General features: G+C 36.9%; 3 protein-coding genes and 1 non-coding gene across 11 annotated transcripts in view; 1 reads left to right on the top strand and 3 right to left on the bottom strand.

The window, feature by feature from the left end:
* Window positions 1–15,587, top strand: part of LOC127837041 (apical junction component 1 homolog) — a 223,371-nt gene that overhangs the window by 86,657 nt on the left and 121,127 nt on the right. The window lies entirely within an intron of this gene.
* On the bottom strand, window positions 427–1,807 carry LOC127837043 (uncharacterized). The gene is made up of 2 exons (XM_052363807.1): window positions 1,641–1,807; window positions 427–1,022 (listed from the first exon to the last, which is right to left on the bottom strand). The coding sequence occupies exons 1-2, from the start codon at window positions 1,732–1,734 to the stop codon at window positions 616–618; spliced, it is 501 nt and encodes a 166-aa protein (XP_052219767.1). The 5' UTR covers window positions 1,735–1,807; the 3' UTR covers window positions 427–615.
* Window positions 5,619–5,691, bottom strand: Trnai-aau (transfer RNA isoleucine (anticodon AAU)). Its single transcript has one exon. It is a non-coding gene; the product is annotated as a tRNA-Ile (tRNA).
* Window positions 12,076–15,587, bottom strand: part of LOC127837042 (uncharacterized) — a 34,817-nt gene continuing 31,305 nt past the window's right edge. For 6 of the 7 annotated variants that reach the window (XM_052363800.1, XM_052363802.1, XM_052363806.1 and 3 more), the window contains 3 exons: window positions 15,103–15,246; window positions 12,869–13,012; window positions 12,076–12,297 (listed from right to left, as the gene is read on the bottom strand). In XM_052363800.1, the coding sequence (XP_052219760.1) occupies window positions 12,175–12,297; window positions 12,869–13,012; window positions 15,103–15,246 (411 nt within the window). In that variant the 3' untranslated portion in view covers window positions 12,076–12,174. The remainder of the gene's footprint in view (window positions 12,298–12,868; window positions 13,013–15,102; window positions 15,247–15,587) is intronic. The other variant, XM_052363801.1, reaches the window with a different exon arrangement.

The following is a 15,587-nucleotide window of genomic DNA, read 5'->3' as shown; positions in this document are numbered from 1 at the left end:
CCAAAACGGATTTTTTCCCAAAGTTTTGGCAATCCGAATCACATCGATTTGCTCTTTTCAGATTGTTTGTGATATATATATATATATATATATATATATATATATATATATATATATATATATATATATATATATATATATATATATATATATATATATATATATATATCGCATAACACGTCAATCACGCAACACACGAAGCGACACTTCATATTAAACAACGACATTCAAATTTCGATGCAACAATTCCTGCCAAAATATAAGTATGTCACGTGTGTCGTATGGTGCGTCACGTGTGTCGTTTGGTGCGTCGCGTGTGTCGTAGGGTGCGTCGCGTGCGTCGTATGGTGCGTCGTATGGTGCGACGCGTAGATTGGCATGAGGCGACTATCAAACGGCATTCAAAGTGTCACTAACAAGACCGTAAAAGGTGCAATATGCGTTTTATTCGAGTTGTCGTGTTTTAGTTGATATTACAAGTTTTATACAAAAGTATACATTGTTTAAAATTGTGACAAATTCGAGTGTCTTGCTCAAGATCCAACGCGTACAATAAAAATGCTTTTAGTGCCTTTTTTCCCCGTTGCATCACAATGCTCCAAATTTTCAAACTCCTCACTTCCCGGCCATTCTCCCAGGACGAATTACTCTGACCCTCACGCCGCAGACTAAGCCTATGCTAAAGTATTTCATCAACAATCTTAAGGTCATATTCGCCAGTTCGCAGTTGTGGGGAATTCGTTTCCCCAGTGCCACGATTTCAACCCTATTCGGGCCAATTCCGGTTAGGAATCTCCTCCTCTTGCCCGCGCTCAGAAATTCTCGCTTTGGCGGGTCGTTGTATGCAGCAGCGGATCCACTATTGTCGCCATATTCAAATTCATTCGGAATGCCTCTGATGTCGGGGGCAAAACGAACGAAATTTGGAATGTTAATTTCATCGTCGTCGTCGGTATTCAGACAGTTTGTACACGCGTCGCCTGTTGCTATCGTCAGACCGTTTCCGGCGGGCGCGTTTGTCACTGAAATGCAAGCGTCAATTAATGCAGACTCGCATCAAGTCAACATTAGCATCATCATCAGCAGCAGACTACTCGACATCATCGCAACTATCATCATCAGCGTCGGGTAAATCATCGTAATTAACGATTTTTATCATTATCAACAATATTAAGGCATTCGCGCAGTCTGGTCAGGAGCTCTGCTGTCTGCTTTAACCCATTTATGCCTAGTGGACTCTCTCATCCTTCTAAATTGGATAAATTTATTTCCAAAATTAGGGATGTTTAGTATATTTATTTCTATACTTAGAATATTTCTTACATAAATTCCTTTAAGCAAACAGCGCAGACTCTGACGAGACGCTGCATCATGCGGCGTCTCATCAGGGTCTACGCTGTTTGCCTAGGCCTTTTTCTAGACGCTATGCATAAATGGGTTAAAGACATGCACGATCCCGCGATCTCATTAGAAGAAAGGGTAGCTCTTGTTAAGACTAAGCGGCGGCATAGGCTGAGTTTGAGCTACGCTCTCCACATAATTATGGCATATGATCCATGTTCGCATGTCGCGGGCCAATGTCAGTGTATCATCGTGTAACTCGATGGATCATAAGCAGAGAAAATCAAAATATAGCTCACCGTATTCCGCCTCATCCGTTGGAATAGGAATCGCATGGACAACGCATCTTGATACGAGCAGAACAACCAGAGCCAGGCCCCTTGTATCCACCATTATGAAGCGTATCGTTTCCGCGATGCGTCCTTTCGCTGGAATCTGTTATAATTCTGATCTTCTCAAGAGCTGTGTTAAGTGCACTGTAATAAGCAAAAACATATTTGAGCGTCGCTCCAGGAAAACGGTGCTTAATACATGTGAGTAAAGTCTCGTTCCAGCTCAGCTTGTGCAGTCCGCACATAATGCATGTGAGTAAAGTCTCGTTTCATCTTAGCTTGTGCAGTCCGCACATAATGCATGTGAGTAAAGTCTCGTTCCAGCTTAGCTTGTGCAGTCCGCACATAATGTATGTGTGTAAAGTCTCGTTTAAGCTTAGCTTGTGCAGTCCGCACATAATGTATGTGTGTAAAGTCTCGTTCCAGTTTAGCTTGTGCAGTCCGCACATAATGTATGTGAGTAAAGTCTCGTTTTAACTTAGCTTGTGCAGTCCGCACATAATGCATGTGAGTAAAGTCTCGTTCCAGTTTAGCTTGTGCAGTCCGCACATAACGTATGTGAGTAAAGTCTCGTTCCAGCTTACCTTGTGCAGTCCGCACATAATGTATGTGAGTAAAGTCTCGTTCCAGCTTAGCTTGTGCAGTCCGCACATAATGTATGTGAGTAAAGTCTCGTTCCAGTTTAGCTTGTGCAGTCCGCACATAATGTATGTGAGTTAAGTCTCGTTCCAGCTAAGCTTGTGCAGTCCGCACATAATGCATGTGAGTAAAGTCTCGTTCTAGCTTAGCTTGTGCATTATGCACATAATGCATGTGAGTAAAGTCTCGTTCCAGCTTAGCTTTTGCAGTATGCACATAATGCATGTGAGTAAAGTCTCGTTCCAGCTTAGCTTGTGCAGTCCGCACATAATGCATGTGAGTAAAGTCTCGTTCCAGCTTAGCTTGTGCAGTCCGCACAAAATGTATGTGAGTAAAGTTTTGTTTCAGCTTAGCTTGTGCAGTCCGCACATAATGCATGTGAGCAAAGTCTCGTTCCAGCCTGCAGTCCGCACATAATGCATGTGAGTAAAGTCTCGGTCCAGCTTAGCTTGTGCAGTCCGCACATAATGCATGTGAGCAAAGTCTCGTTCCAGCTTAGCTTGTGCAGTCCGCACATAATGCATGTGAGCAAAGTCTCGTTCCAGCCTGCAGTCCGCACAAAATGCATGTGAGCAAAGTCTCGTTCCAGCCTGCAGTCCGCACACGCTAATCATGAACAACACTTTACGCCTAGACTGGATTTTTGTTAAGAAAAGACTTTCTTTATACGAAATACCACATAGGCGGAAAGTGTTGTCACTGATTAGCCCGTGCTGACGTCACAGACTAGTCTGGAACGACGCTTCACGCACGTGCATTATGCCTCGGCCGTTTCCCAACGCGCGGCTTATTTATAGTGGATTGAGGAACTTGAATTATTAGGACGCAGTGTTGATTATCGTCCGCATTTTGTGAGTTCTGGTTATGAAATGGTTGAGATAGATTTGCAGAAAATAAGAAAAGTAACGGTGCCCCATGTGTGTCATTGTGCACTGATGAAAAAGTGTACGGATCATTGATTAACGAAGGACAAATGCGTAATTATGACATTTACATGTATATATTTAAATTGTAAGAACTTGCTTTAAGTTATAGACAGCTGATTGATCGGACGATATATATATGTATCCACTAACCACTGACCGCAGGAGTAAAAGTCTATCGCTTAGGCCACCCGGCCAACTGTTCTCATACTATAACCGCTGTAATTTATACTTTATACAAGCAATCCTCGTAGTGTCACAAAATATAACGACAACAACAGAACTCTCCAAAATATTCAATCGTTTCGCGTTGCAACGCTTTATAACGTTCAGGTTTTTAGATCCTCACAAAAAAATGTCAAACAACGAACATTTGTGAATCTGAAACATTTTTTTTAATTTGTGAATTTACCAAAACGTGAAAAGGTCCCTTTAAACTTTCCATATATGTATATAATATAGATGGGGAGAAAACACGTTAAATTACGACTTCGAATGCTGTGTTTATAGTTTTATCGAAAAAAATTCATCGTACAACACAATGTTTCTGCAATCCACCACGTAAGCTGTAAACTTCCATTTAAAAAAACAACAACAAGAAATATCTTTAAAAAAGATATTCTGCATTATTTGTTATAATAAGAGTTGGCAACGGACATGTATACATAAACAGTTAATTTTAAAACTAAAAGCAATATTTGTAACACTAAGTCATATGTTTCCGCCGTATAACAATATTGTTATTTTATTGATTGCATATATACATCTTGAATTAAAGACTATGTCGCTTAAACTTGGTAATATAATTTATATCAACCTTCCATAGTGGTATAAAAGAAAAACAAAAGAAAGAATTATTCCTCGCATATATATATATATATATATATATATATATATATATATATATATATATATATATATATATATATATATATATATAATATATAGACATGCGCGAATAATATACAGTTGTTACATTTATTTAATTTTTTAGTTTTTGTGTGTATCTTAAAATCAGCATACATAAAATATTCAGTAGCGCAAGGATACTCGAGTGAATTGTGACCGCCATGTCCATATTACAATTTGCAAACAAACTGGCGATCATTAAAATTCATATTTGTCATACATGGAAACGAGCGGTATTTTTTTAATATTATTGTTGTTCAACTTTGTAAGTCAGATCATTGACAGAAAAAAGTCCATTTAGTCTATGTTTGTCATACACGGTACTCGTACATGTCGCACAAGACAATACAATAACTCATGTACTTACCGTCTGTGTATTAAAATTCAGTTTCCCCAGAGTTAATTTATTAATTTTATAAATCTAAAAACACGCAGTGAGTTCAGTGATTATTTCTGTTCCGGAAAAATAAAAATTCCATATTTTTATCTTTCTAACTCTATGATCGACCAATCATAGACGGTATTGCATGTGCTTTATCAAACTTATTAGATTCACACCAACTCATTGCTCTATTAGCAATTCCTAGAAAACCAGACAATCGTTTAACCCTGCAATATTGAAACGAAGCGAGTGTAAATTAATCTTCACGCGATGGTCACGACAGAGGCGGTTTGTCCTTTTGCTGTAATTAGTTTTCCACGTGCTCATCAAAACTGTGAGATTTTTCGTTCTTGCTGAATGATACAAGTGGTGACAAATAATACTTATACGCGAGGTACACATGTTTAATAACAATTGTGTTCGCTCGCAGAACTATTGTTCATTAAAAAGCAACTTATAAATAGAATGTGTTCAATGCTAGCAGTGTTACATTAATTTAAAATATGTGGGTGGACACTGGACACGCACACAACTAAACTGCATGGGTATGTGGCAGATGAAACGTTCACATCCATGACATAGTTCACTGACGCAGATGGTTAATGTAATATCTAGATTAAGGGAACGTTATCAATACGTTGAATTATTTCAATAATACATTAAAATAACCCTAAGGCATTTGGTGTGTTCCCAACAGTAGAAAGCGTGCGTATTTGATAGTACAAATACATAATATTTATTCGAAACGACCACTAAATTCGATTGTTTCTAACGTCAGTCGATTGTGGTTGGCCTAGATTTTGAAAATAATATCCTTTGATAGTACGTGCGATAATATGGCATGCATTACTAATATACGTGTTTTAAGTCCCGTCAATGAGCTATAGAGAGTTATTATCTTATGTTGTCGGTAAAGTGTGCATTCCGACCAGTTAGTAGTAAAGAGTTGATTTGGTGCATTCTGTACAGTTTGATGTCCGTTTAATGAGCTGTAGAGATATGATAATACATGTATACAACTATTGTAATATGTGTCTTAATAGTTCACATTTCCAACTGAATTTGTCGGACGTAATTCTGCCGAAAAAGATCTGACAAGTGTGGGGATCTAACCCACGACGTTCGCGTTATTAGCACGACGCTCTACCAACTGAGCTAACCGGACAGTTACAGAAATTGGTCTCCAATATGAGAAATTACACAATACAAATTTTGTAATGTGTTTTAATAAATCATATATATGTCTAACTAATATTATCTGACGCCGAGCTATAGACATATGATATTGTGTACATGTGTTATGTAGGGTTAGCAGGTCAATCATCTCTCTATATATGTATATAAACGAGGAACATATAGTTTCTTTTCTGACCGGTTTCCAGTCTGGTCAATAGGATATATGGTAGGTATTTGATCTTGTTATTTATGTACAGTGTTCAGTCCGGTTAATAAGCTATAGATATCTGATTTTGAGTATTCTTTGCACTTTGCATTCCTGTCAATTAGCTATAGATATCTGATTTGGGGTATTCTGTGCACTTGGCATTCCTGTCAATAAGCTATAGATATCTGATTTGGGGTATTCTTTGCACTTTGCATTCCTGTCAATTAGCTATAGATATCTGATTTGGGGTATTCTGTGTACTTGGCATTCCTGTCAATTAGCTATACATGTAGATATCTGATTTGGGGTATTCTGTGCACTTGGTATTCCTGTCAATTAGCAATACATGTAGATATCTGATTTGGGGTATTATGTGCAGGCATTCCTGTCAATTAGCTATACATGAAGATATCTGATTTGGGGTATTATGTACACTTGGCATTCCTGTCAATTAGCTATAGATATCAGATTTGGGGTATTCTGTGCACTTGGCATTCCTGTCAATTAGCTATACATGTAGATATCTGATTTGGGGTATTCTGTGCACTTGGCATTCCTGTCAATTAGCAATACATGTAGATATCTGATTTAGGGTATTCTGTGCACTTTGCATTGCTGTCAATTAGCTATACATGTAGATATCAGATTTGGGGTATTCTGTGCACTTTGCATTGCTGTCAATTAGCTATACATGTAGATATCTGATTTGGGGTATTCTGTGCAGGCATTCCTGTTAATAAGCTATACATGTAGATATCTGATTTGGGGTATTCTGTGCACTTGGTATTCCTGTTAATTAGCTATACATGTAGATATCTGATTTGGGGTATTCTGTACACTTGGCATTCCTGTCAATTAGCTATACATGTAGATATCTGATTTGGGGTATTCTGTGCAGGCATTCCTGTCAATTAGCTATACATGTACATATCTGATTTGGGGTATTATGTACACTTGGCATTCCTGTCAATTAGCTATACATGTAGATATCTGATTTGGGGTATTATGTACACTTGGCATTCCTGTCAATTAGCTATACATGTAGATATCTGATTTAGGGTATTCTGTACACTTGGCATTCCTGTCAATTAGATATAGATATCTGATTTGGGGTATTATGTACACTTGGCATTCCTGTCAATTAGCTATAGATATCTGATTTGGGGTATTATGTACACTTGGCATTCCTGTCAATTAGCTATACATGTAGATATCTGATTTAGGGTATTCTGTACACTTGGTATTCCTGGCAGTTAGCTATACATGTAGATATCTGATTTGGGGTATTATGTACACTTGGCATTCCTGTCAATTACCGGTAGCTATACATGTAGATATCTGATTTGGGGTATTCTGTGCAGGCATTCCTGTCAATTAGCTATACATGTAGATATCTGATTTGGGGTAGTCTGTGCACTTGGCATTCCTGTCAATTAGCTATACATGTAGATATCTGATTTGGGGTATTATGTACACTTGGCATACCTGTCAATTACCGGTAGCTTTACATGTAGATATCTGATTTTGGGTATTATGTGCAGGCATTCCTGTCAATTAGCTATACATGTAGATATCTGATTTGGGGTATTATGTACACTTGGCATTCCTGTCAATTACCGGTAGCTATACATGTAGATATCTGATTTGGGGTATTATGTGCAGGCATTCCTGTCAATTAGCTATACATGTAGATATCTGAGATGGGGTATTCTGTGCACTTGGCATTCCTGTCAATTAGCTATACATGTAGATATCTGATTTGGGGTATTATGTGCAGGTATTCCTGTCAATTAGCTATACATGTAGATATCTGATGTGGGGTATTCTGTGCACTTGGCATTCCTGTCAATTAGCTATACATGTAGATATCTGATTTGGGGTATTATGTGCAGGCATTCCTGTCAATTAGCTATACATGTAGATATCTGATTTGGGGTATTCTGTGCACTTGGCATTCCTGTCAATTAGCTATACATATAGATATCTGATTTGGGGTATTCTGTGCACTTGGCATTCCTGTCAATTAGCTATACATGTAGATATCTGATTTAGGGTTTTCTGTGCACTTGACTTTCCTGTCAGTAAGCTATAGATATCTGATTTGGGATATTCTTTAAAGTGCGCATTCAGGTCAATGAGATGTTTGTACATTGTATTTTATCTTGGATATTCCGTATAGTTAACAATTCGTTCAATGAGCAACAGATATTTGATTTTTGGGATTAAGGTAACTAAACAAAATATGCTTTAGATATTTTATTTGGGGTATTTTGCTCGCAGTCTGGTCGATGAGCTTTACCTTTTTGATGTTGCGTAATTTGAACGGTGTATAGACAAGTCATTTCAATAAAATCATATTACAATTTTTGTCAAGCTAAACATTCGACGTGTAGTAATAGATCGATGTGTTGTCTTTTATTTATCAACGAATGTTCAAATGCACGCATACATCAGTTTATCAATTAAACAGTAATTGCTGTCTTTTAAAAATTTATTTTATGCTACATCGTATCATATACTTAAAGTTAAACGCATTGAGAAATAACACATTTTGTACAAAACCATACATTAAATTACATATGTGTAGGAGCCTCGTAATGTCTTATCCCACAGGGTTTTACATATGTGAGTCTATATACAATATGTTTAAACTATGAATTGTTGAATGATTTAATAACTATATGTATACGCTCGTCATTAAGATCAGTCAGCACAAAACTACTCAATAGTTTCGTTTGCATTTCTGCAAGGTCGAACTGGTGATTGTTTTTAGAAAAGTAAAATAAAATAATGCATTATGTACGTAGTTTATATAATGTTCGATCAATGTTACTTATTCATAGTAGCACGTCTGATTTAAGTGTATTCGCTCTTGTTTTTCCAAAGGCAACTTACTTCGAAAAAAAAGGCATCTTTGCAAGGTTTACTGATACAAAAGGCAATTCATAAATTCAAACAAAAAAAGAAGTAATATATATTTATCCGAAATGTAAAAAAAGGCAATACAACGATAGTAATCGGCACATCGTAAATGTGCATAGTTAAACGTCCATGCTATGTTTGCTATATTTATATTTTGCACGCTTTTGTAGGCTACCAGATTTAAACAAAAAAAATAATTCAGGCAAGTGTATGATCACAAACTACTCTTTTTGTGTATGCACAAGCGTATGTGCACAACCCTGTTCCAATGAAAACAAATACATATTTTACAACACATATCTGTAGTTTATACATGAACTATGCTATGAACGTTGAATAAAACAGACACACGTAACAATAAAAATCTAAATAAAGGTTATTTCAAATGAAGCTCGCTCTTGGTCGAATGAAGCTCGCTCTGGGTCGAATGAAGCTCGCTCTGGGTCGAATGAAGCTCGCTCTGGGTCGAATGAAGCTCGCTCTGGGTCAAATGAAGCTCGCTCTGGGTCGAATGAAGCTCGCTCTGGGTCGAATGAAGCTCGCTCTAGGAACACAGCGCTTAATGCATGTGCGTAACACTTCTTCCTAGACTAGCATGTGCAGTTTACAGAAGCCAAGTAGGAAGGCACTCTCCGCCTGGACTGGACTTTCGTGCAGAAGTAACTTCCTTTAAACAAAAAATTCCATTAAAGCGGGAAGTGTCATAGATTAGTCTGTGCGGACAGCACAGGCTACTCTGGGGTGACATAATGCGCATGCGCATTAAGCCCGGTATTCCCAGAGCATGACTCTAATTGTTTTCTTGTAGGTACAGATAGGGCTCCATCGGTTCTGATTGTAGACTGCGTGCTCCCATGGATGATTGTAGACTGCGTGCTCCTATGGATGATTGTAGACTGCGAGCTCCTATGGATGATTGTAGACTGCGAGCTCCTATGGATTATTGTAGACTGCGTGCTCCCATGGATGATTGTAGACTGCGTGCTCCTATGGATGATTGTAGACTGCGAGCTCCTATGGATGATTGTAGACTGCGAGCTCCTATGGATGATTGTAGACTGCGAGCTCCTATGGATGATTGTAGACTGCGAGCTCCTATGGATGATTGTAGACTGCGAGCTCCTATGGATGATTGTAGACTGCGAGCTCCTATGGATGATTGTAGACTGCGTGCTCCTATGGATGATTGTAGACTGCGAGCTCCGTTGGATGATTTTCAGTACGCTTTCTTGCCCTTAAACAAACACATGGGTTTGCATGCATTATTCAATTTAGTAAAAAGCAAATTCCACTATGTCGCTGTATTATGTTTTATATATTTTAACAATACTTGTAATACTTGACATATAACCAACCAAAATAACAACATTTAATACTTTTTCTTTGGTGGTCCTTTTCAATATTATTCATGAAAATCCGTTTAAAATATTTATCAGTATTTCTGACATGCAGCAACATGTAAGGTTATGAATTTAAATACAAACTGAAGAAAAATAGTGCTTACTATCTACATTTAACATTTAACCGAAATTGTATGTTTAATATATTAATCAATAACCATATAAAACAGAATATGAACAATAGGAGACAGTGTACAATGTAACATTATGAGATATTCATAAACACAACATCTTGACGTAATCGACATTAACTTTTACTTCAGTTGTTAGTTACAAAACAGTTAACAATAATATTGAAATAAAACAGTAGCAAATACTCACCATTGAAGTATAATGGAATATCTATAGTGGAGTAGGCGATACAAAGTTGATACAAATAAACAACGCTATTTTTATCATATTATGTTATTTAGCAGACATGCGAATTATTACTTCTGCGACAACAGGAACGCTATACATGCATACGTGGAACATATATCAGGTGCAGAATGAACGGGGTTTTCAGGTGTTTACATACGGACTGGACAGAATGTAAACACACCGTTAAGAACTTTATTTTTGCGAATATCTTAAGTTCTTGAAATTCATTTGCAAAAAATTGTAGTGCATAAAAAACAGTTGTTCTTGCAGTTTGTGCCGATATCATAAGGTATAAGAATAAATCATTGAATACGTCTGAAATCGGTGACAAAATGTCACGTTGCGTGAAGCATAACCGTATAAATGAATGCAGTACACATAGGATTTTTTAACAAGAACAAATGCTAATTACATAAAGTAATTCTGAAGTGTCTATTTCACACTGCCATAAGCAGTATATACAAATCTGCATGTTATGTACTAGCTGAAATTCTTCAGAAATATTGTTTTAAAAAGTTATTCGAACAAAAGCACCTCTTACCGGTTCCCACAAAATTACGTGATCCTGCCCCCTGATATATGAGGGTTGTTTAAAATACTATATGCAAACTTGCAATGGATGATTTATTTTATCACTCCCGGCCGGGGCACAAATAGCCGGTATAGTCTTCAAATAAGTTGAATAAATGTGTACATAACGTGTTAGTGTTTTAACCACAAAAAAAGCCAACAATGTTGTGTGAAGGTTTGTCTTATTTCGTTTCTGAATTATTAACGATACACGAGTTAAGTCCCTCTTCTATTTGGATGCTCAATGAAAGAAAGCACCTAAATCTCCATGTCTTTCTTTAAATGTAAAAGTTTATGCACCGAATATCATCAGCTATGCAAACACGATGTATCAATGGTGCAGTATTTGTACATTGCCATAAATCTTTTTTTTTATTATCAAGGTACAATATGTGCGGTACAGTGCATTATTACATAGGTGTAAAGAGACAGACTGTATAACGAGAAAGAGAAAAGGGCCGGAAAAAATTGTATTCGCAATATATCGTAAATGCACGTGTATATATTTGGTAAATGTGATTTTTGTAATCACGTGTTTACACAACTCGTTATAAATGGTTTTGCAAGCCAATCTGGCAACATTGTATTTAGCATGAGAGGCAACCCGCCTCGTTGTTAAATATAAGCACATGTATCGCCTGCCAAAATTAATCGGACACGGACCTTTATATTTTAATGCATTTAGTTACCGTAACAATTAATACTTTGTATTTGTTTCCACAAGTTAATACCGAATCTTCTTCGGTTTATCGCAATAAATGACATACTTTCGGCATATGCAGGAACGAACAAAACCGAATACAAACACGGAAAACAATTGTGGCACATAATTTCTGCTCATAAAGTTCACGAATATCCGGTTAATCTTGGCGAGCTATAAGCGTAAGTAGTTTTCAAACCACAAAAACTGTCGCATGATTTATATGAAGATTTTATATAGGCTCAAAACAACGAATAGCACAAATGTCACATGTGTTATAGATTATACAAACGTTAGTGCATAAAAACAATGTTAGGACAACGACGTAGTCATTTTCTTTTGTTTTGGAACGCGAACTACTTTTCGGTCTGTGTCATCACGCGCTCGCACGGGTGAAACTATTTCTTCCGCGATGGCATATAGGCCTTCTACCGTCTGTAAATGGAAAACAAATTTAATAGATGTAACCAGAAAGAACAGAATACCGTTGTACTGAATGAGTCAGTATCAATAATAATAACAATAAATCACGTTATTAAAGAGTAAATAAGGAAGCAATACTTGTTTTTATTATTAGGTATCTAACGAGTATTTTAACACCAACATACATTATCGGAACGTAATTCATAAATTTCTAAGAATTGTAAACAAAAAATCAAAAAGTTGAAGCAAACATACATTTTAAGTTTATTTATTAATCTTTTTCTATTGTTATTTTAATATATAAACTTAAAAATAAACACGACTTAAATCCTCTCTTTGTGTATATAATTTTCGATCTGGGAATACTCGGCTAAATGTTGTGACTTGTCCCAGAAAAGCCTGTGTACAGTCTGCACATGCTCATCAGGGACGACAGTTTCCGCTTTCACAGTATTTTTCTTTTAAATTAAATACTCTTCTTAACTTAAATCCAGTCATGAGCAAAGTGTTGTGAAAAGACGCACTTACATGAAGCCCAGTTTTCCCAGAACTGGGCCCATCTACTTCTTTTTATGACACTAACCTCGGCCCCGCGAAGTCTGGACACCCTTTCCGGCTCGTATACGGAGTATTTTGAGTACATCCGGTGGGCGTTCCGGTCCGGAAGACTCTGGGTGTCGAATGGCCTATCCCCCGACCCAACTCCGTCATTAACCTCTCCATCGGACTGAAATACGCCCAATGTGTGCTTGAATAGCAGTTTACGAGTATTTGCTAAAAAATATAACTTAAAAAAAAATAAAAATAAAAACAATCATAACAATTTAGCTTTATTATGTTTATTGTCGTCAACATGTGTTGTTATTGCAGAAAGCTGTCCTAAGAAGATGTAGGTCAATGCTCTGGCCAAAAATAAGTGGTCTGTTTCTGCCAATATCGCAAAACAAATCAGGATTGGCAGGTGCGTAAAACTTGTGTTCGTTAATTCGTTAACTTTTGTTTGCACAACTCGTGTTACTCACAACTTAAATGGAATAAATAACTGAATCATTTAGAAAATTTCAAACAATGACGCTTTGATGGAAGAACTAAAACTTGATACTTAGCAGCAAATTTAAATCAAGAAAGATCAGCACAAGATATGGACAACTCAGTTACGAAACAACACTGTTAATATAGATCATTACTGGTGCATCCACAACTACAAAATAAACTTCATGCATATGCGTATACCTGCTTATAAAACGATTATTTTAAATATAACAATATGAATATAATATGGGTGCAAATAATATATAAGTTCAAAGTTCTTATAATTAAAATAATATGGATTACCTCTTTCTGTTTACGTAACTTTGTATGCCAAAAAATATAGAATAAGAGAACACAATAAACTGTTTCATAATATACTAGGGTACCTTTGCAAGAAAGCACTGTCAAGAAAATGTATGTATGTATAATTATACAATATATGATTATGAGTGTTGGCTTAAACGTTAAAAACTATATTTTGATATAATACATAAGCCTGTACATCATGAACATTCATTTAACACACGTACACACGAAAGTGTTTTGAACTTTGATGTCCATTTCAATAAAATATTGTGTTAAAAGTAATGTAGTTAAATGAAGAAAACATCACTGGCATAAGCATTCACAGCTTTCGAATTCCGATTTAATATATAAGCCTTGCACCGGGAGAACCATCGTCGGATACCCACGTTCGGCCCATTCCGTTACTCTCCATTTATCGAATGCTGGAGAGTAACGGAATGAATTAGTCGTGTGTATCCGACGATGCGGGAGAACGAGGTTGACTGCCTGTGCGTAAAGTGTCGTCTCAGATTATAGTCACAAAATACAACGTAAACAACAGAAACACTCCAAATAACAATGTATGTTATCATTTCGCGTGTTAACGCTCACGGTGATTTTATGAATGTCTAATGATAATACCGGCTAACTCAAAAACATAAATGTATATTCAGCGCGAGTCTACGCCTTTAGTGTTATTTTCCCCTCTGATGTACACTTTTCTTGTAATGTTATAAACTGATACAAAACTGGACAATTGTAATTTCGACAATATGTATACAAGTCTCTTCAAAATGAAATATGTTTGTTTAAGGTACCAAACTTATAACTACCATTACTAAAAAGACAATGCCCATAGTTTAGAATCATTAATGAATGGTCTCCCTTCTCAATGACGTTATCACGCGTGTAAATATATAAAAGAAGCATGTGTAATTCGTTATTCATTTATCTATAATACCATATAACCGGTATCAATAACAAATCTTTTTGTCATTATATGTTTAGAAAGTATACTATATGCATTTTCTTAATTTGTATTTTATTTGTTGTATTTTTTTATTTGTACTGAACTTTATGTACTGAAAACGTGACATACTTACTTCTATACTGTATGTATTAAGACGATGCACTTATGTATAAGTCTAAATAAAATCTCTGTTCTGTTCTGTTACCACACGCTTTATCACATATGAGTGCCGTTCTATGAAAACGGCATTTAATGCATGTGGGTAAAGTGTCATTTCAGATTAGCTTGGGCAGCTCGCACAGGCCAATTAGGGACGACACTTTCCGCTTTTAGGGTATTTTCCCTTTAGATGAATTCTCTTCATAGCGAAAATCCAGTTTAAGCGGAAAGTGTCGTCCCTGATTAGCCTGTGCGGACTTCACAGGCTAATCTGGTACGGACCTTTACGCGCATGCATTAAACACCCTTTTCCAGAGTGAGACACATATCACACTTTACTATTTTAATATCTCAACTCTGTACTCTCATACTTCAGATTCTCCCGGCGACGTCCTTCCGTTCTCTCGTCGAGTTAGGCGCGGTGCTGCCGACTGCACCCGCCGCTCCTTCCGATGAGTACCGCAGGCCGACGGACTCCGTAAAACGTTTTCGTGATGAGGAGGACGCGCATGCATCTGTGTCACACAAGCGATTATGGTGCGTATATATTCAGATAAGCGGCGAGTGTGAAACTTTAATAAAGAAACGCACAACAAGCACAATACGCAACATGCATGTTTAACATAATACCTGCAAAACAGAAGCGCCGCATTATCTTTATACATTATAGCCTTTACTCGGTGTTATTTATCATAACACGTGAGGTTTGAAGCAGGATACCAACATATTTGGAAAAAATATGTCCAGCCATGGTGGGAAATATATGCTCCTGACAAAGGAAAGAAGCGGTCAACCTAAGGCGCATTTCTAAGGTTAGGAGTTTTGTAAATATGACTTAAGGCATTTCCTCAAATTT

The sequence above is a fragment of the Dreissena polymorpha genome, chromosome 7 (assembly GCF_020536995.1).
Source record: "Dreissena polymorpha isolate Duluth1 chromosome 7, UMN_Dpol_1.0, whole genome shotgun sequence".
Classification (NCBI taxonomy): Eukaryota; Metazoa; Mollusca; class Bivalvia; order Myida; family Dreissenidae; genus Dreissena; species Dreissena polymorpha.
Note: the sequence above shows the minus strand (reverse complement) of the source record. Positions and strands in the feature narration are given on the sequence as shown.